We start from the raw sequence: 20,377 nt of genomic DNA, 5'->3' as shown, positions 1-20,377 counted from the left end.
TAATCGTATCATGTACATGTACTTGTCTAGGGTTTTGTTGTACAAAAAAAAAGGAAAAAAAGGCAGCTGGATTGAAAATGTAAACTGTATGTGTGCCTTTATTGGCTGTCAGACTTAACACATGCTTCCATTAAAGAATGGTTTTAAGTTTCATAAAGTGTTTGCTCAGCCAGAAAACCCAACTATTTTTGTTCATTCATAATGATAATAGTAATTGTGTAATAATGTGTATCATGATACTGTGAAAGCACAATGTTTTCTGACACAGTTATCGTACTGTAAAAATCTTGTTGTGTTGCAATACTAGCAACAACGTATCTCTGTCAAATTGGATTTTACTCCCTTACCTACCTGAAAAGCAAATACAGTGCAATGCAGTATATGTGCAGTCGGGGGTCCCTTTCAGCAAAGATTGTCTTGACCTAAAAAAATGTATTCGTCCCTGGTGCAAGGCAATGACACCATCCTTGATCAATTAACCTCCCACTGCTTTACCCCACCTGAACCTGTTCGTTCTGCTTCTGTTGCTGAGGTGAAACCATCCCGCAGCAACAGCGATACATTCAGTATCTGGTCTTTTTTCTTTGCAAGGAATTTTGGCAAGAAAACATAATGATAATAATCTATTTTAGACAAGATAAAGGACACATTATATATAATATGAATAACTGATTCTGATTAATGATAAAATAAGCATCCCATGTATGTCAGCCTTTTTGCCTGCCTGTCCCTCTCCCTGCTGTTCTCCATGAGTTTCAGTTCCCACAATTTTATCCCCTAATGAGGAAATGACAAAATCTGACCATCCAGAACATTTATTAGAGATAGTCTACTGTCCCTGTGTCTTTGTGATTGCGTTTTTTAAATTATAGTATACTTAGTCCACATATTTGTCGTTGTGTCTTAACAGATCAGGAGGTGAGGAGACACTGTATCTAACACAGATGGAGATGTACATAATGGTGTATTACTAAATTGGCTTATAAATCGAGTGTACAGGGTGTCTGAAAATCATAGAGACTATTGCTGTTATCCTCAGATGGAGGTGGACGAAGCACAGGAAGAGGAGGAGGAAGAGGAGCTCCATTTCTCAGGCTCAGACTTGATGAAGATCAGAGACGCCGTGGTTCTCCTGGTTCAAAGCCTCCTCAGACTGCTGCAGACATTTCCACTCAAAGACAGACTGCAGAGCGCCGGCAACTGCACCAAGGTAACTCATGATGACATCACCCTGTCCTCTCCGTACCACGCTGCAGAGCGCTCATGTGTGCAACCTGTTTCTCTTTTCTCTGCAGATCTTCAGCAAGCTGCTTTACTTGGAGCCGGTCATTGGAGAGATGACTTTTGCTGCTCCACAGTGAGTTTTCTCACTATCTCTCTCTGTTGAAGAATGTATCCAAGGCTTTAACCCTTAGGGACTGTTTGGTGCATTTATCAAGCTTTTCATTCTTCATTTTTTGATAAATCTGGCTGTGTTCATGTATATGGCATAAATTTTGGCTAGATTGTGTATTTTTGTTTAATCTTGGAATTTCCAGCTCAGCTCCTACAATAAGTCTAAAACACACTGTGGAAACTAAATTGTTACATTCAGCCTGTAAAATGCAAAAAATGCTCCAATGAAACTCATTCAAACTTACATTTTTGATCCCACAGCCATCAAAACTTCTGGGTGTCTTTCTGGGCTTTGACGTGATGGCGTCATTTTTACCACTAGGTGTCATAATCAAAGTTGCTGCTAACCACTGACATATCTCAGACTGTCATCAAAAAATCTACTTGAGATGTAGTATATTGATAGTATAGTATAATTCTTTTTGTTTGTTTTTTTTCATTATGATAAAAACTTGGCATTTAAAGAGTTAACCCTTTAAATGCCAGGGTTTTGTCATGATGCCACTATGTTTTTACCTGAAAATTATTATCACGGCCTGGAATATGTTAATGATTAGCAAAAACATTGATTTTTATACATTATAATTTTTTGTGCAGTATCAAATACTCACACTCATATTGCTCTGCACACAAGGTGTGCTTTTCAAAATCAGGCTATAAAATATTATACATAGATATATATGATTTTCTACTTTCATTAAGTTTATTTTTTAAACATATCAATCAACATATCAACAATATCATTAGTAATGACAAATATCAAATAATCATTATTTTCAGAATTTTAAAATTCTGAAAAATAATGAACATTTGATATTTATGATTTAGGACTGAATTTTGTTTAAAAAAATAACTCAATGAAAGTATAAAAAAATAATAATATTCTGATTAATATTTTTTAAAGCTTGATTTTTAACAGCGCATTTTGTGCACAGAGTGGCACAAGTGTGTGTCATATTTAAGTGGGCCTTAATGGTTAAAGAGCTGACAGTGGTGTTATATCTGCACAGAGATGTCACAAAGCTGAGAAGCATCCCTGAGATGGCTTTCTGCGGCCTGAAGCTGCTGTGCTCGCCGAAACACGGAGACCAGAAAGAGGTAAGATCCAGCTGCCATGCTCTATGGTCAATAGAATCTACTCCTGTTCGTTTACTGGGTAATCTTATCTCACTAAAAGGTGGCAGAGATTCTCAACATTTGCTCTGGTTGTACCAGTGTTACTGAAATCTGTCTCTCTCTTCATGTTTTGCCTATATTTTCAATTTATTACCTGTCTTTTAGAAACATGGAAAAATGGAATGAACAACTTAGCAAGAAATGTCCTGCAAATTGCAAGAAATTAGTAGATAAAGAAAATATTCAGAGACCTCTCTTTATATTTATATTTACATAATTTTATATATATATATATATATATATATATATATATATATATATATATATATATATATATATATATATATATATTTAAAAGAAGAAGTACTATAATTTTTTAAAAAATGTTTCTTGGGTTGTGCGTTTTTAATTTTTAATTTCTGGGTCATTCCTTCTTCAGTTGCTTATTGCCTTCTTCTCATGTTTTTGAAAGAAATCAAGCCAATTTGCCCAGGTTTCAAAGGGTTAAACTAAATATTTCCCCCAAGAAAAACAGCATCTATTTTATCTAATAAAATAAAGTTTTAAAGATTAAGTTTCTCACATAAATCATTTTCATTGCATCTTATGTAGTGAAAAAACCTTTTTTTTATTATGGTAGGCTACCAAAGGTTTAATTTCTAATTGCGATATTAATAATATAATGAAAAATCTAAACTTATAAATAATATTGCCACACCAACAAACAAAGGGGGAAAAAAAAGGAAAATTAAACAACGTGAACATCAGCCTCAACTAATGTCTACAATTATTCATCCTAACCGCCATGACAGAGAGATGTTAGTAATTTCCCCTGATGTGTTTGTTGTTCAGTCCCTGCGGAGGGTTTTCCACCAGCTTCTCTACGTGATCCTGATGATGAATAAAGGCAGCAGAGGGAAGCCCTCGCTCCTCGTCCTCAGCCAGAGCGTCCTCTCCACCCGCGACCAGGCCATCCACTTTGTTTGGTAAACAGCTACACAATTGCTTATCTAAAATCTTAACATGGAGCACAGCAGTTTGTTCAGATTTGAACCAAAAAAAGAAGTAAAACTTTTATATTAATTCCACTGTTTTTTCAATAATGGACTTAATCTCCAGCAGACTGAATGAATGAGTCTCCTTGTTTGGGCCAATGCTTGATGCATTATATTCACCTTTTTCACAAGTTGGATCAATATCAGTAGATCTATAGTTAAAGAGATTTCACCTGGTTCTTGCTCTGATCCTGATCTGAGTCTTTCTACATTTGGTATCAGCTGATATCCAGTCTGAGCCGGTGCTTAGATTTGCTTAAATATTGAAGTATATTTATTGCCCGCTGACATCAGTCTGATTAGCCTCATCTGCGTGCTCAGCTTTTAGTTGGCAGTGATTACAAGACTGTCTCGAGACCCCAATGTGTGGAAATATTCAAATAGGTGGAAATAACAGATTTATACTGCATTAAAAAATGCATAGGAATTGCTCAAACTGCATGGGACTAGCACAGAGTGGACATGTCTTTAAATGGGAGACTCGTGTGTACCAATAGAATCTATTTTCATTCTTAATGTCAGAGGTCAAAGTAGTTTTTCTATCGCCAAAATTTATGTCATGCCACTGGATTCCTCAGGCCTCCTAGTTCCACATGATACCAATATTATCACTTTAGCTTTAAAACTTAGCCTCATGTACAACCTCTTAAAGACGGGAATATCAGCCAGGATTGTCCGCAATCATTAAAAAAAATGAACATGTTATGTACGAACTTTAATCACATTGTCGTTAATGTGTTAACGCTGACAGCCCTTATAGAAATTTATCATTGCTTCTATTAGAAAACCCGCCAACTGATTAAATTCTCACTTGGAAGGTGTGAGGACAAATTCCACTGGATCTGACAACCTTTTATAGACCATTTTAAGAATAATGCACCAATGCACCAACCCCCCCCCAACAAGCCTGGTTTAAACAAATAGAATCCACAGAAGCATGGCTGTCCTTTCTGACATCCTTCTAAATCCCCCAATGTAATAGTGTTGCTTTTTTTTCTTCCCTCTTCTCCCTGTGTTTATAATTTTTTTTTCTCTATTTTCTTAATAATATATGTTTATCTGTGAAAAATATATGTTGTAGACTTGTTTGCTGTGCTAAACATGTATGACAACTTACCCTTTAGGATATTTTTATTTTGTCAAACAATGTTTTCTGTACATTGGTATCAGAAATTCTATTTTCACCCCAATGTTTTTTCAGTTGTACGTTAACTTTGACAACCTCATAAAAAGAGTTGGGAAAAAATGTACACATGACGGCAATAAATAAATAAATAGGTAAATAAACATTTTTTTAAAAATACACCAGCATTTCAAAATTTCTGTTTTGTATCTTCATCCGTCTTAATTAAATGGGACAATTACATCATACATTGCAACTCTTACATGCTCAATGTAAAAATTGTGTCATCAAGCGTCTGTTAATCATTGCTTTGGTGGCAGAGAGGCTTCACATCAGGATTATGTGAGGATATTTCTCTTCATTTAACTGTACACATATTACCAACCCTGTATGACTGTTCCTGATCTGTGTGTTTGTGATTACAGTCATCTTGTGGACGAGCTCAAAGAGCTGGCTCTGCCGTTCCTGCAGATCCTCCTGCAGCATATCTGCTTCCAGGTCAGTCTCCAGCCAACAACCAGCAGTGTGAAATGTTGACTGTTGACGTCCTCAACTTATGACAGCAGTCACATCCAAGGCTATTTACAGATGATTCTAGCGCTACAGTAGTTTGCTGTTGCATTGTTATTAGCTACAGTTATGAGCATTGTTGCTGATGCCTTAGTATAGCTGTGACATGATGTTTGTGCTGTGGATGTTTAGATGGTGGAGAAGAGTGAGTTTCGTAGCCAGGGCGCGCAGGCTGTGGGTATGCTGACGTCTCAGATGGAGAGTCAAGACTACGCCCGCTTCATCAAGTGGCTGTTTAACTTCTCCAGACACTCAAAGGTAACACATCCTGACACTCACCTCAAACACTACATTCTTAATTTGTAACTCATTTATTTAAGATGGGACAATGTACATGAATCCACATTTAAACTAATGTAAAGTCTATAAAACTGGGTTTATGAAGTGATTTAAAATAAATCACTGATTCTGCAGCCTTAGCTCCCCTGGCAGGTTGATCCAAAGCCGAGGGGCCCTGATGGCAAAAACAAGGACACCTGTAGATTTAAGCCTTGACTGGAACAGCCAGAAGGGTCCCACCTGAGGATCTAAGGCTGCGAGTAGGATAATAAGGGGTCAACATTTCTGTTATGTAGCTTGGGGCCAAGCCAAGACGAGCTTTAAAAACAATCAGTAAAATCTTAAAATCAGTTCTAAAACAAACAGGGAGCCAGTAGAGGGAAGCCAGGACTGGAGTAATGTGAAGTTTTCTGTTAAAACCAGTAAGAAGCTGAGCTGCTGCGTCATTTGGAGGCAGGAAAGTGATTTTTGATCAATACCAGAGAGGAGGGAGTTGCAGTAATCTAGTCTGGAGAAGATGAATGTGTGAATGACTTCCAGGTCAGAGTGTGAGATCATTGATTTAACTCTGAAGATTGATCTTAATTTGACTGTTTAGCGCCTGTAGAAGGCAGCAAATATCCCCCATTGATTGTTGGCTATTACTAGCTGTATTATAAATATTAAATGTCAGGCTTCACTACATCCCATCAGTGGAATCTGTGTGTGTACAGTGTGTTGTGCTGGCTCTTGTAGATGGTGTGTCGGCTGTTTTCCGTGGATGTGGTGATGGTTTTGCTGGAGCAGCTGGAGAGGAAACCAGAGGAGTGTGAGGACCCAGAGCTCTGCTCCTTCCTGCCACACAAGTTCCTGATCCAGAGCCTCCTGTTCGCTAGGCGGATGGACGACTCGCCCACTGTCCAGAGCCACGCCCTCGCCTGCCTGGCTCAGTGTCTGGAGCTGCCTTCACTCAATGTCACCCGGGCCGTCCACAACCTCTTCTCTGCCAGTGAGAGCGCACACACACAAACACACAAAAAAATGCCTATTTTAAAATTCTGTGTGTGTGTGTGTGTGTGTGTGTGTGTGTGTGTGTGTGTGTGTGTGTGTGTGTGTGTGTGTGTGTGTGTGTGTGTGTGTGTGTGTGTGCGTACACATGCACACAGAATTTTAAAATAGGCATTTTTTCCTGTAAAGTTATGTAGATGTGACAAAGCTTATTTTGGAGCAGACAGTGCACTTTGTTGAAGTAAAATATGAAAACACACAACTCTTTGAATTATTTAAGAATTTAAAGGGAATAGTATATATTATAGGAACTGCTGTTTGTGTCATAAACTGTTTTGTGGACGCATTTCCACTGTCTTCTCTCTGTGTTTAGCTGGAACCCACACTGTGTTGGAAGGAGAAATAACAGAAGGTAAACTGTTTCAGTATTACATTGTGTTTTGGTCGACTGACCACATTATAATTCTTATCATTATCATTATCATTATAATTATTATTATTATTATTATTTTGCTGCATCGCATTTTCATCGCTGCTTGCAGCTTTATTTAAATGTGTTTGTGTCATACGTAAACAAGTTAATTAAGCCTGTTGCATCTTTGTATAACCAAGTCTTTAAAATAATGGATAAAAAAACACCTTCACATACTGAAGTAGTACAATTTGCTCAGTTTTAATATTTTTCTAAAATGCTCATCTCTCAAACTGGTTTTTAAATGCCTTCAAAATTTAGTTCTGGATATTTTATGCAAATTTATCAGCAAAATAGTTGTAGGAACACAGTGAGCTCAGCTAATGACAGCTGTAAAATCACACATCGTAAGACCTCCATGGGGCAGTCGGCCTTTTCCATTAAAGGCTCTAATATGTGGAACACATTACCAACCAATATTAATAAGATTAACAGTGTTAAAGGTTGGATGAAGTAAAATGATAGATGTGAGTATTTTTTAACTATTTCATAGTGCCTTGCTTGAATATTTTAAGTGTATGTAACCTTAACATTAACAGATTATCAGCCTGGCTGATTATTGGGGCCGATATTTGGCATTTTAATGATTATCTGTATCTGCATTTTATTTTGATTAAAATTAATTGATTAAAAGAAAAAGAGTTTTTAATTTGTAAAACCTCAGGGAGCTATATATATATATATATATATATATATATATATATATATATATATATATATATATATATATATATATATATATATATATATATATATATATATATATATATATATATATATATATATATATATATATATATATATATGTATGTATGTATGTATATATATATGTATATATATGTATGTGTGTGTGTGTGTGTGTGTGTGTGTGTATGTATATATATATATATATATATATATATATATGAGACAGAGATTTAAATTTTTATTGTAAATGCATATCGGGTATTGTTCTCATTAACTACTAATAATTGGTATCTGTATCAGTCCTGGAAAAACAATATTGGTTGACCCCTACTTGATATCTCTTTTTTTTTTTTTTTACTGCAACTTTATGTTGTAATTCTATGTAATCTTGATATAAATATTTATCTTTTTTCATTCATTTTACCATAACTGTTATGCACACTGTTGTATGTAACCTTGATATCTTGATTTTTTTCTTTTTCTTTACTAAAAGTCTAACTAGGGACAGGAGTACCTTTCAAATGTTATATTTAATAAGTTAAATACCTAAGGCTAGTTCACTGTCGTGTGTGTTGTTTGAAGTATTGCTGTTTTTTAATAGATGTGACTGTGTTTTTCAGGAAGCCTGAGTTCCCAGCAGACTCAGAAAACCTACCGCACTCTGCCGTTCAGAACTGTGGAGATCAGCAGCACCGAGGGCTCCGACTGTGACGGTGAGACAAACTAACTTCAGCATGTCATTCTAAGGATTTTTATTTTGTGTATTTAGTATTGGGCAGCATAGATGTGCAAGAGGTTAGCACTGTTGCTGCACAATTACAATTGAATTCCAGAGCATGGCCTATCTGTGTGGAGTTTACATGTTCTCCCTGTGTTCACGTGGGTTTTCTCCAGGTGCTCCAGTTTTCTCCCACCACCAAAATATGCGTGTTAGATTAATTCTCTCCCAGGCTCTTTACTATGAGCCCACTGCTCCTGCTTAGTATGGGCTTCATCCAGAAATTGGATTTCACTGTGTTATGCTCGGGCTTGGCAATATGGCATAATATATGACCTTTATATATATTTTTTACCATAATAACATTGATATTCATCACGTGATAACACTGACAGATTCAAGGGTGTCCTGATAGTGACCGAAGTCTAAAGAAACCTGAAGGCTCATTACTTAAACTTAAAAGATGTTTATTTAACCCTTCGAAATCTGGATCGACAACGGCTTTCTTGTGATGTGCTCAGATGCCTTTCACAAGCATGTAAATCTTTGAATTGTGAGCAAATTGTTTTTTTTCTTTCAAACACATATGAATAAAGGCAATAATCAGCTTTGAATAAAATGTCTTGCAAACTGCAAAAAATAAGTAAAAGGTAACAAGAAAATGACCTCGAGCTTAGGGAACAAAAATGAAAGAGGGGAAGAAACATTAGAAAATTATCAAATTACAAGGATAAATATCCAGAAAACTATATTTATATTTGTTAAAATTCTAATTATATATTTAAAATAAGGTTACAGAAAAAAGATTAATTTTTATGTTGTTTTTTTTACTTTCCTGTTTTTTTTCTTTGCTAATATCTGGTAATTTTCTTGTGACTTTTACCAGTTTCAGGGTCATTTCTTGTTAAGTTTCTCCTTACCTTCTTTCAATTTTTTCCTGAAAGAAATCAATCCAGTATGCTGAGGGTTAACATAAAATAGAATAACATAAACATTAAACTGTGCAAACATGGTTTGGTTTAGAATATATTTTGTTAGAATATACTGAATAACATCTAAATATAAACTAACTTTGCTAACATTCTTTATCTGCCTTGACAAAACAACACAAGAGAACTTGCTTGTAATCTGTTCAAATAATGCTATGGTCGCTGGGGTGGAACCTTTTCAGGTGATGGAAAAGATTTGCTGTGTTTCCTGTCTTAGTTGACAATGACCCACGGCAAATTTTGCAGACGATCTTTATCTGCATTTCATCACTTTTGAGATATCTAAACAATTTCTACATAATTGACATTGTGCAACCTTTTTTTGTTGAAATTTTCCTCATCTTTGCAGAAAAAATCAAGTATATTAGCATAACACGTGTGAACAAAGCAGGTGAGAATTAAGAGGAGGTCACAAGTTAAGCAGATAAAATGGGTGAAGATGTCACATTTCTGCAAGTTTGTCTCCGTTTGGTTTTCTGCTTGTTCAGCAGGTTTTTGATAAAGTGATCATACTGCCTTCTTTTTGTTGCACTTCCGGATAATGAGCATTGCTATTGTTGACTCCAGTAAAGTATATCCTAAAGTCTGTTTCATTCCTTCCACTGTGGGCTCTGCTCTGAAGTTACGCTGCTGTGAGAATGAATAAAAATGTCTAAAGCTTATCAACATAAACTTTATTATGATCTCTTAAGATCGTTTTGTCACCTAACTCTATATTGTGCTGTGTGCGATTGTATCTGACAATAAATCTGATTTGATTTCATTTTTCATTTTAAAGTCTGACATTCACTGAAAGAAATGCGTTATGCTTTTTCAATTCAGCAAAAGCGAACCTGGCTCTTCTACTGCGGCGTGTAAAAGACTCCAAGACTAGCGTGAGAAAGTCAGCACTGCAGGTAACAAAAACTGAGTTTCACCAAATAACTTCATGTTTCAAATTCAAATATTGATGAGTACAATAACTGATCAGTCACTAGTGGATGTGTTTCACCCTGGCTTTCGGTACAGTATGCTTTTGTTGAACAAAGAGATACACAGATGATCTTCAACCCCTGTGCTCTGCCTTCCCTCCACAGGCCCTGGTGGGTCTCCTGAAACACAACGTGATCCCCATGAGCTGGGAGAACCTGGTGACGCTGTCAGAGCGCTGCAGAGACCCGGCTGTATCTGTGAAGAAGAAGGCCCTGCAGTGTGTAGGAGAGCTGCTCAGTGTGAGTAAACAGCTGTAAGGAAAGACACTAAAACCTTTTGCATGCTCATCACTTGTTCCGACAATCTAATGACGAGAAAAGAAAAGATGAATATTTGTTCATCCCATTCTTGAGAAAGTGATATCTCAAGAACACCTTGATTTCCTCAAATTTACCTGTAACATCCACTTGGACTCAAATATGAACTGATCAAAGTTTGGTGTTAAACGGTCAAGATCACTGTGACCTTGTCAGTCCCATTCTTGTGAAAACAGGGTATCTTTAGAACATCTCAAGGGAATTTCTTCAAATTTGGCACAAACATTCACTCAGACTCAGCAATGAACTGATTAGATTTTGTTGGGAAAGTGTCAAGGTCGCTGTTACCTTGCATTGGTGTCATTTTCAAGAACATGATCTGAGGAGCACATTGGGGGAATTTCTCTAAATTTGGCACAAAATTCCAATTGTGACCATCTTTTTGGATTCTTGCGATTTCAAAAACATTTAAAAGAAATTTCTTAAAATTTGGCACAAATGTTGACTTGGGCTACATGATGAACTGATTAAAATTTAGTGCTCAAAGTTTATGGTCACTGTGACCTTTTGTCTTTCTCATTGTAAATGCAAGGCTGAGGGATTTGACTAAAATTCGGCACAGACCTCCACTTGGACTCAATGATGAACTGATAAGATTTTGATGGTCAAAGGTCAATGTCACTGTGAACGCACCTGTCGACTGCTCGTTAACGCAATGTCTAAATAACTTGGCACAAATGTCAACTCGGACTCAACAATAACCCAATTCAAAATTTGATTGTAAAGCTTATGTTCCCTGTGGTCTTGCATCTGTCTCATTCTCGACAATATCTCAAGAAGGCTTTTAGGGAGTGTCCTCAACAAGTGTCCATCTGGAGTTTGGTGGTCAATGGTCAAGGTCACTGTAACTTAAAAAAACATGTTCTTGGCCGTAACTCAGTTATTCACACACTAGTTATGACAAAGTTTCACACAAATGTTAGATGAAATACAATGATAAAGTAATAGCATTTTGTATTGAAAAGGTCAAAGGTCAACTTCACTGTGACATCATGATGTTCTGCAAAAAAAAAATATATATTTTGACCATAATTGATACAGGACGGGAGACATTTGGTCAGATACTGAATCGGTGACACTAATCTTAAACCATGCTGATTGTAGAGATCTTCTGTGCTGCCGGGAGGAGGTTTTGTGTGAAGCATCCATATTTTCACAGACATGGATGTGCACTTTAAGTGCAACTTCAGTGGTTTGCGGAGGCATTGGACTGCGAGGTGATAATTCTAGTTTCCTCTGACCTGCAGGCTAAACCAGAGAGCAGTGTGGTGCAGAGGGCGTGGCTGCAGGGTGTGGTGCCAGCTGTGGTGGACTCTGAGAACTCAGTGCAGGACAAGGCCCTGGAGGCTCTGGAACAGGTGCTGCTCAGCCAGGTGAAACCGTACTCTGCCAGCCGCCACCTGGATGCCAGTCAGAGGCTGACCTGGGACCTGCTGGGCCTGCTTTGCCACGAGTGCCGGAACCTCAGGTTGGACCAACTTCTTCCACTCCAGTTTGTGTCTCATACAAAATAAAAGCATGTAATACAGCAGAAATTGTTGTTCTCAATATTTTTATTTTTGTATTTAGATTTAAAATTGTCAAAACGCAATAAATACCACATATTAATACAAAATATTAGGTTTTAGCAGTTGTTTCAAAGCTGACCTTCAAATAGTTTAACCCTTTGAAACCTGTATTGACATCACTTTTCTTGTGCTGCTTCCTGACACCTTTCCCAAGTATTTAACCCTTTGAACTCTGAGCCAATTGTTGCAATTTCTTTCAAAAACATGCAGCAGAAGGCAATGAGCAACTTGGTAAGAAATGTTAAGCAAACTGCAAGGCCTTTTTTTTAGATTTAAACAATTATTTATTATTTAAAAAGGTAATGAAAAATGTCTAGGGGACAAAAGGAAAAAAGCTAATGAAAAACTATATATATGATTATCATAATAATATATTTGAAATTATGTCACAGAATTATTATTTTTAAGCACCTTTTCCACATCATTTAACTTTTTTATAGTAAAATTCTTGTACGTTTGAATAATTTCTTGATAATTTTGTGGCATTGCTTCTGTTGTTGCTCATTGCCTTCTTCCCATGTTTTTGAAAGAAATCAGGCCAGTTTGGTCAGGTTTCAATGGGTTAATTGCTTGGAGAGCACTCACATCACCACAACTGTTGCTGATGTTGATTTTTTTTTTTTTTTTTCATCCTCCAGCCGATATTTCAGCAGGGCCTTTGCCATCTGGTCCAAACAGAACAAGTTCACCCAGACGTTTATCACCAACCTGATCTCACACACTGAGGCTGATCACGCTGCCGGGGCCTGGCTCCTGCTCTCCAAGGTTGTTGCTTCGTCCCCCAGACTGCCCTGTGGCAAGATCCTGGACGCCTGGGACAGCATGATCAAGTGAGAGAGATGCATGATATTTACTGACATTTACTTTGAGTTCCTGTCTTATTGTCAACTGAGAATCCAGTGTTAACTAGATTACTTTCATTTTTACTCTTAGTTCAAAGGATGTATCTGTGACAACCTGCTGTCACATCCTGGGTGTGATGGGAGACATCGCCGCACACTTGAATGAAGATACCAAGGACAGGATAGTTGGTACGTGAATGTGTGTGGAATGATGGATTATGGATGCATTCCGAATTGCATACTTTTTATTGTTAATTTTACTTGGCACTGCTTGTGCCCTTACAAAGTCTGTACTGTTGCATGCAGTCTGCACACAGACACACTACTTCTTTTTAACACTGTTCCCTAAACTCTGACCCTCTTCCTCATGTATCTGTTAACATGGAGATACAACAACTTGCCGTGCGCCGAGCTCGCCGGAGATAGAGATCAACCTGAAGAGCTTTGCTGTTGTTACTTTGCAATGTTTAACTTTTAGTTATAACTGAATGCGTTGTTGATTCTAACATTTTATATCCATTAAATTGAATGTGTAATTTGTTTGTTTATATATTTTTTTTATTTATTTATTTATTTTTAATTGTAAAATCCTTAGCATTTTTTTGTTGGTAATTTACGATGTTTTGTTCACAAACAATTAATATTCCTGTTATTACCATTCCGCTGGTCATCAGTTACTTGAATGCGTCATCTATTATTGAGACTTCAGTGGATTTTCAATCAGCTGTTAAACCAGCTGTTGATCAGCTGTCAAGATGTGATGTATCTTACACTGCGCAGAGGGTTGTGGGTCAGAATCTTAGACTGTATATAAAGATGTACGGCGTGTCCTCACTTGCCCCCTTAAGTGTAACTAACATAGCTGGGATATGACATCTGCCACCTTGCGCTGGTGATGTCATTCGGTGCTGGAGTCTGCGCAGTAGTGATACCCACGGTTAAGGAGTTCCCGCCAAAATACTCATCCGACCAATTGCGAGCAGCTCGATTGAATTCAAATGCATGGATTGGCTGTCACAGCTGTCAGTCATCCACTTTTTGTAGAACTGAATAACTAATTTAAACCAAACTTATCATTAAAACGATCACTTGAACAAACATCAGGGTAAAGAGAACTACCTTTAGTGACAGAAACCATCTTTGGGAAAAATGTGTTTGATGTGTACTTTGAGGTTTTAGTTTGGCCTATGGCCATTCACTAACATGGAGGGGTGGGCTTTATGACCTAAAACTGCAGACAGACACTAGGGGGCGATCCAGATTGAAATGTCAGATTGAAATCTTTTTCTGGCATATTATATAGTATGGATATTGAAATGCAAAGTATATCTCTGTCTCTTTATGTCTTGCTTAGGTGATCTGATGTCTTGGCTGAAGACTTTTACACTGTCTCCGGAGGTGATCTGTGCTGCTGTGGAGACTCTTTACCAACTTGGCCGCAGTGAAGATGTCAAACAGACTCAGGTGGGAGATCTTCTCTTTTCACTTTACAGATGCTGATATACAGTACGGCATCACTGTATCCAAGCTGTTTTTTGCACAGCCTCTGCTCTGTTAGCTCAGGTTGTAACGGTCTAAAGGCCCAGACACACTAAACCAGCATCAATTAGCGTTGGCTTATATCGCCTGTGTTTCTGCCAAAAAACTTGCACTTCAATACAATGCAAAGACTACAGCCAACGGCCAACCAGCACATACGTTCTGCACCTGTGTAAGAGGAAATAACTCTTCTTATCAGCAGGCAGCAATGGTCTCTATTCATTAATCTTACAAAAACTGAAACAAGAAGCCTGAGGACTGCGGATATGCAAACAATGTGAGACAAAGCAGCATTTGTCGACCATTTCACTTTACTCTCACCTACCACATGGTCTTCAGTTGAGTCATTCTGAATGGTCATGTCGTGGAAATAGTAGTTTATTGAAAAAATCAGATAACATAAAAATCAAAAATGAGAAAAGCACTCTATTTGTGCCTACTTTACTTTAATCATTTCATTTGCTTGCTTTCCTTACTTCTGTTTCTTTTCTAATTTGCTGAACAGCCAATTAGAAGGATTTCTCTCACCTGTGGTTTCTGCCGCTGATTCCGCTTGTTTAGTCAACTGAAAAGCCGCCAACAAGAGCCAAATAGTACAAACAGAGCGGGACACACCGCCATAGATGCTTATTAGAAATGATTGCACCATTACACACAATGAAAAACAAATTAGCTGCATTACAATACAGACACACCCATGTACGAATGAATGAACAAACAATGAGAGAAAAAAGAGTTTGGATTTTGCAGCACAGGGCGACACATTTCTCAGCTGTCTCTTGTTTATTGTGTGCAGGGAGAGATGCAGCTTTGCCTCTGAAAGACAGCTTACTCTGATTTTCTTCTCAACTTCACTTGTGTCTCCTTCCTGCTTATAATCCCGGGTCCTGCTGTTTTTTTATTGTCCACCCACAGCAACTTTAACTCCGCCTACTCCCACAACATTTGGGTTGGGTCCCATGGGATCTCAATCCCAATGCAGGGCTCTAATGCAGGGGGTTGAAACTCCACTGTATGCCTTTTAGCAGCAAAACTCTCTGAATCCTGTTCTGCTTTAGTTTAGAGAGGGCTTCTCTCAACTCTCTTGGAGTCTCAACAGGATTTGTTCCATTTTCCAACCTGATATACTTCACTATCCTCTTCTACAAATGAACCTTCTCAAGGCGCATTGAGACATGAATCTGTGTCGAAGCAGTTGGCAACTTCAATATGCACAGCTCTACTACTCATGCAAGTAAATGACACTCCATACCTCTTCAGTGTGGTGAGTCCTCTTTTAATTTCAGTAGGGCCAAAATAGACAACACTAACATTTCTAAATGGGGGCAAGTCTGGCTCCAGCCTTTCCAGTAACAAATTGGCCATCTTTTACTTCCCAGCTTTCACTCTGTGCCATCTGCACACAATTCATTTTCCTATTATTCCTCCTGCTGCAGAGTTGGCTTTGATTATCTAGTATCTTCTTCAAAGCTCAGAGAGAATGTGATTTCTTCTTCCATGCCCAGTCTTTTCATGCATGTACCATAGAATGAGTGTGGTGACATGAGCAGTTTTGGTATGACAGGGAACTCGGTCAGCTGCCCTCCTCAAGCATCCTCTCACTCCAGGCGACTTGTCTTTTTGACACATGTTGCCATGTGTAATGTAGCAATTTCCTTTGGAAAGTGCTTCTTTTGTGTTTGGCAGATGATCAAGTTCTCTACCTTCCCTAGATCCTCCGAGAGTAATGGTCTGTCCACCCAATGTGGCTTTTACACTCGTCATTTTCTAGTCCACAAGATTGCTAGTGCCTCGAGTAAGGCATTTACTGTGGAATGAACTCTCTTCTTCTGCAAGCCAGCAGTTTTAAATTTTCTTTGAGATTCAGAACCCACACTACTGCAACTTTAAGCTTTCTCCAGCTGGAAAAGTACTTGAGAAGCTTGTTGGTAGGGTTCACGTTGCCTCTGACAGTAACTGTGCTGATGTAGGATTTCTTTTGACTTCTGGATCATCATTGAGACAGATTTGGCCAGTCATTTTCTGATCTCTAAAGAAAGTCTGGACCATGGCTCCATCTCAGATTCTTCATAAACTTGTCAGCTATCTGCCCCCTAGAGGCAAGGTCAGCAGGATTGATTTTTGTGTTCAAATATCTCCATTGTGCAGTATCCGTGGCTTCCTTAATGATGGAGAAAATTACACCCGTCATTCTGGGGATTGTAATTTTCCACAGAGACATCACTCTCGCCTTCTCCATCATGAATGAAACGCGAACAGAGACCTTGTCATTCACCGTAACATACCCTTGTTTACTTCCGTCTGAGAAATGATGCAGGTGTGTGTGTGTGTGTGTGTGTGTGTGTGTGTGTGTGTGTGTGTGTGTGTGTGTGTGTGTGTGTGTGTGTGTGTGTGTGTGTGTGTGTGTGTGTGTGTGTGTGTGTGTGTGTGCGTGCCCCAAAGTCATTGGGTTTGAGGCATTTCCTAATGTTTAACTAAGTGATCTTCTGGAGATCCGACCTCTCATTTCACCCACTGCTTAGAGATCATTTTTGGGTATTTCCTCAGCCCAGCCACAGTTTCTCCTGCTTCATTCCAACAATAGCAGTTTGGCGGGCAGAGTGAAGGGTGCGAGAAATCCTTAAGGGTCATAGGTGGAGCTAACCGTAGACAATAAACCCTCTCTTCGTGTGGCTGTGACACAATGGTGACATTGAATGTGAAAGTTATCCTCTTCTGCGAACTACTGCATACCAAGGGAAGTTATGGATTTTCTACAGATGGTAAACTTTCCAGCATAGGACCACCACAGCTCATCAGCCAGCATTAAACATGTCCTCCTAATATGTCACATCAGCGTCTGTCCTGATTTAGTAAGAACATGACTCATCCTCAGTTCTCACGTGTATTGTCTGTCTTGTTAAAAGTGACGTATTTTGTTTTCTTTAGGCTTTTCTTAACCAGCACTGTGGTGAGCTGGTGTCGGTCTGCGAGGCTTATTTAGCCGGCATCATCCTGAGTGAAAAGGGAACCAAGAACCTCAATGAGGACTTGATGGTGAGATTTAACCCTTCACTTGCTTTTCCTTCTTACCTTCTTGACCATGAAGGTTTACCCTTTGAAACATGGAATACATTACTTTTCTTGCTTCTGCTGTTTTCAGATGCCTTTCACATGTATTTAATCCATGGAACCTTGAGCAAATTGGTGCAATTTCTGTAGAAAAATGGAGGGAAAAAGGCAATGAGCAACTTGGTAATAAATGTTTCACAAATTGCAAGAAACTAGTATATTTATTCAATTATTCTGACAAAGCAAGGGAAACTGTCAAGGGAGCTACGACAAAAAGCCATGGAAAAACTGTATTTATAATGATCATGTTTGTATATTTAAAATTATGTTACACCCCCTTTGTAATTATTCTTCTTTCTGGTCATTTCTGTATTATTTTTTTTCTTTCTGGTCATTTCTTTCTTTCTTTATTTTTTTCTGTCTGGTCATTTCTTTCTTACTTTATTATTTTTTTTCTGGTCATTTCTATATTTATTTTTTATTTCTTGTCATTTCTTTACTTTTTTCTTTTTGGTCATTTCTTTATTTTTTTTCTTTCTGGTCATTTCTCTATTTACTTTTTTCTTTCTGGTTATTTCTTTCTTTCTGGTCCTTTCCTGTTGCTCACTGCCTTCTTCCCATGTTTTTGAAAGAAATGAAGCCAAGCTTGCTCAGGTTTCAAAGGTTAAAAATTCAGCTCTCTGTTCAAACCTGTTGTTAGTTAAAAAAAGTACCTTTTTTCTTGGTAGAGGAACACATACTGTGTCCAGTGGGTGAAACACACCTAATTCTCAAAACCATCTGCAGCTCATCCTTGCCATCCACTAATAAAAAACATTTCTTAAAAGAGAAAATTTCCTTGTGTAAACTCCCAGAGCCCGTGGTGACGTCTTGAGATGGATCTTCTGACCACCAGTCCAAAAATCCAGAGCAATTCAGTTCATTTTTATGTATGACAAGGAAAAACATCGAATTCTTACATAAAATTGTACTAACAATCATTCAGTTATCAAAATAGATGGTTTATTTTCTGTTGATAAGCTTCGCTGTTTGTGTTCGTTATCTAACTAAGAAGTGCTTACTCTTCCAGGTGAAACACCTCCACACTCTGGGTGTGGCGTCACTCCACTGTCCTGCCAAGGTTGGCAAGAGGACGGTGCTGCTGGTGGAGTCTGTACTTTCAACACATTCTGACAAACTGGCAGGTAGGGATGAAGGACAACGAAGGCTGGATTTTCACTACGTGGTTCAAGCCACCCAAATCAGATTTTTTCCTCTTTCAATATGGCACAGATCGGCATTCATATGTGGAAATACATAAGATATGATGGGATATCTGCAAATGAGTCGATAGTCTAAGCAGACAGGTTGGATATCCCTGGCATTGCGAGTCATATGTTATTAACGATGGCGCATTTTAATGTCATAATTATGTTAATGTGCTCGGAAAGCAGAAAATACAATAATGGAGGATGAGGGCTAAAGCCAGTGGTCAGATGCAGAAGTTACCTGTCTTCTAAAGAGGCTCAATTAAAAATTACATATAAAACCGCCATGTGTGGAGGGTAACCTAATAAATGTTCAGCATTATTTAGTTTGTGGGCTTTATTTGTATTTTAACATAAAAACACCTGTGCTGTAGTTCATGTTTCACCTGTGTGTAAGTTCCATTTGTGATTATTATACCTACTTGTTTGTTTGTTAGGTTGTCATGTTACAGAGAGAATTACTGTCAGTATTTGATTAGATTGTGAATTCTAGAGGGGAGGTTTTTTACTACAAGGTACAAGATAGATTTAGTGTCATTTTTCTATGGGTATCTTAACCTCTCCTGCACTGTTTTATGCTATATTTATTAACAAGTATTTGTTTATCACATCTTTTGTGCTAATAACTTTAAATTAAAAATTCAAATGTAAGCGGGCAAATAAAAAGAAATCAGGTAAAGGCAACAAATAAGAATCAAGACTTGTAGTGTAAATCCTGTCTTAAAGACGGAGATACTGTGTTTTCCAAATCTATAGGATCTCAGATAATAGTTTCCCAGTGGTGTTATCAGGTGTACTCCTGCCACTACTGGCAGGCAATGGTAGTAAAATTGTGCTTGTAGTTACTCGATCAACATTAAACTTGATTTATTCCCTTTTGAGCAGCCTTAGTTCTTGAATTTCTTTAAATTTCCTATGTAAACACTGCATAAGAACCTCATCTTGAAAAATGCATTGCTCAGGGGGTGTCGATTTCTCAGTGCCACAATGAATTTTTGATACTTCTTTTAGGAGTAGCCACAGTAAATAATGCAACTCTATGGAGAAGTGAACATGTCTAACATGTCTGACTTGTTGCTCATGTTGGTCCTTGACAGAGTGCGGGGAGGAGCTGCCTGCGTCGCTTCCTCTGTCCCAGTTCAGAGCAAACTCTCTGCCAACCAGAGTCAGAGCCCACGGAGTCATTGCTTTGGGTAAACTGTCCCTCTCTCTATTTATATCTTCCTCCTTTATGTTTCTTTCACATAGAAAAAGATTAGAGCCGCATGTAGGGCTGTGACATTAACCCCATTACCGCATTACTGCATTACTGCAATATTATGGTTATGTGATACCAACTGATTAAGCTCATTACCATAACTTTTTTTTTTTTTTTTGCTTTGCTAGGAGTGCATATGATGTGATATGAATAACAAACATAGCAATCATTGTGTAGTTATCATTATTAACT

At 37.9% G+C, this 20,377-nt stretch overlaps 1 protein-coding gene across 1 annotated transcript in view; it reads left to right on the top strand.

Moving 5' to 3' along the window:
• The window catches only part of ncapd3 (non-SMC condensin II complex, subunit D3), a 40,911-nt gene that overhangs the window by 7,239 nt on the left and 13,295 nt on the right, over window positions 1-20,377 (top strand). Inside the window, exons 5-22 of the mRNA XM_088086649.1 lie at window positions 1,040-1,210; window positions 1,296-1,357; window positions 2,406-2,493; window positions 3,364-3,497; window positions 5,115-5,187; window positions 5,392-5,517; window positions 6,274-6,526; window positions 6,899-6,937; window positions 8,305-8,397; window positions 10,214-10,287; window positions 10,468-10,602; window positions 11,928-12,148; window positions 12,887-13,078; window positions 13,182-13,279; window positions 14,445-14,554; window positions 17,558-17,665; window positions 18,750-18,864; window positions 20,025-20,120. Of these exons, the coding sequence (XP_087942775.1) occupies window positions 1,040-1,210; window positions 1,296-1,357; window positions 2,406-2,493; window positions 3,364-3,497; window positions 5,115-5,187; window positions 5,392-5,517; window positions 6,274-6,526; window positions 6,899-6,937; window positions 8,305-8,397; window positions 10,214-10,287; window positions 10,468-10,602; window positions 11,928-12,148; window positions 12,887-13,078; window positions 13,182-13,279; window positions 14,445-14,554; window positions 17,558-17,665; window positions 18,750-18,864; window positions 20,025-20,120 (2,188 nt within the window). The remainder of the gene's footprint in view (window positions 1-1,039; window positions 1,211-1,295; window positions 1,358-2,405; window positions 2,494-3,363; window positions 3,498-5,114; window positions 5,188-5,391; window positions 5,518-6,273; window positions 6,527-6,898; window positions 6,938-8,304; window positions 8,398-10,213; window positions 10,288-10,467; window positions 10,603-11,927; window positions 12,149-12,886; window positions 13,079-13,181; window positions 13,280-14,444; window positions 14,555-17,557; window positions 17,666-18,749; window positions 18,865-20,024; window positions 20,121-20,377) is intronic.

This window comes from Plectropomus leopardus, chromosome 13 (assembly GCF_026936395.1).
Source record: "Plectropomus leopardus strain MGB_pleo_1.0 chromosome 13, ASM2693639v1, whole genome shotgun sequence".
Lineage (NCBI taxonomy): Eukaryota > Metazoa > Chordata > Actinopteri > Perciformes > Serranidae > Plectropomus > Plectropomus leopardus.
This window is presented reverse-complemented; position numbering and strand designations above follow the sequence as displayed.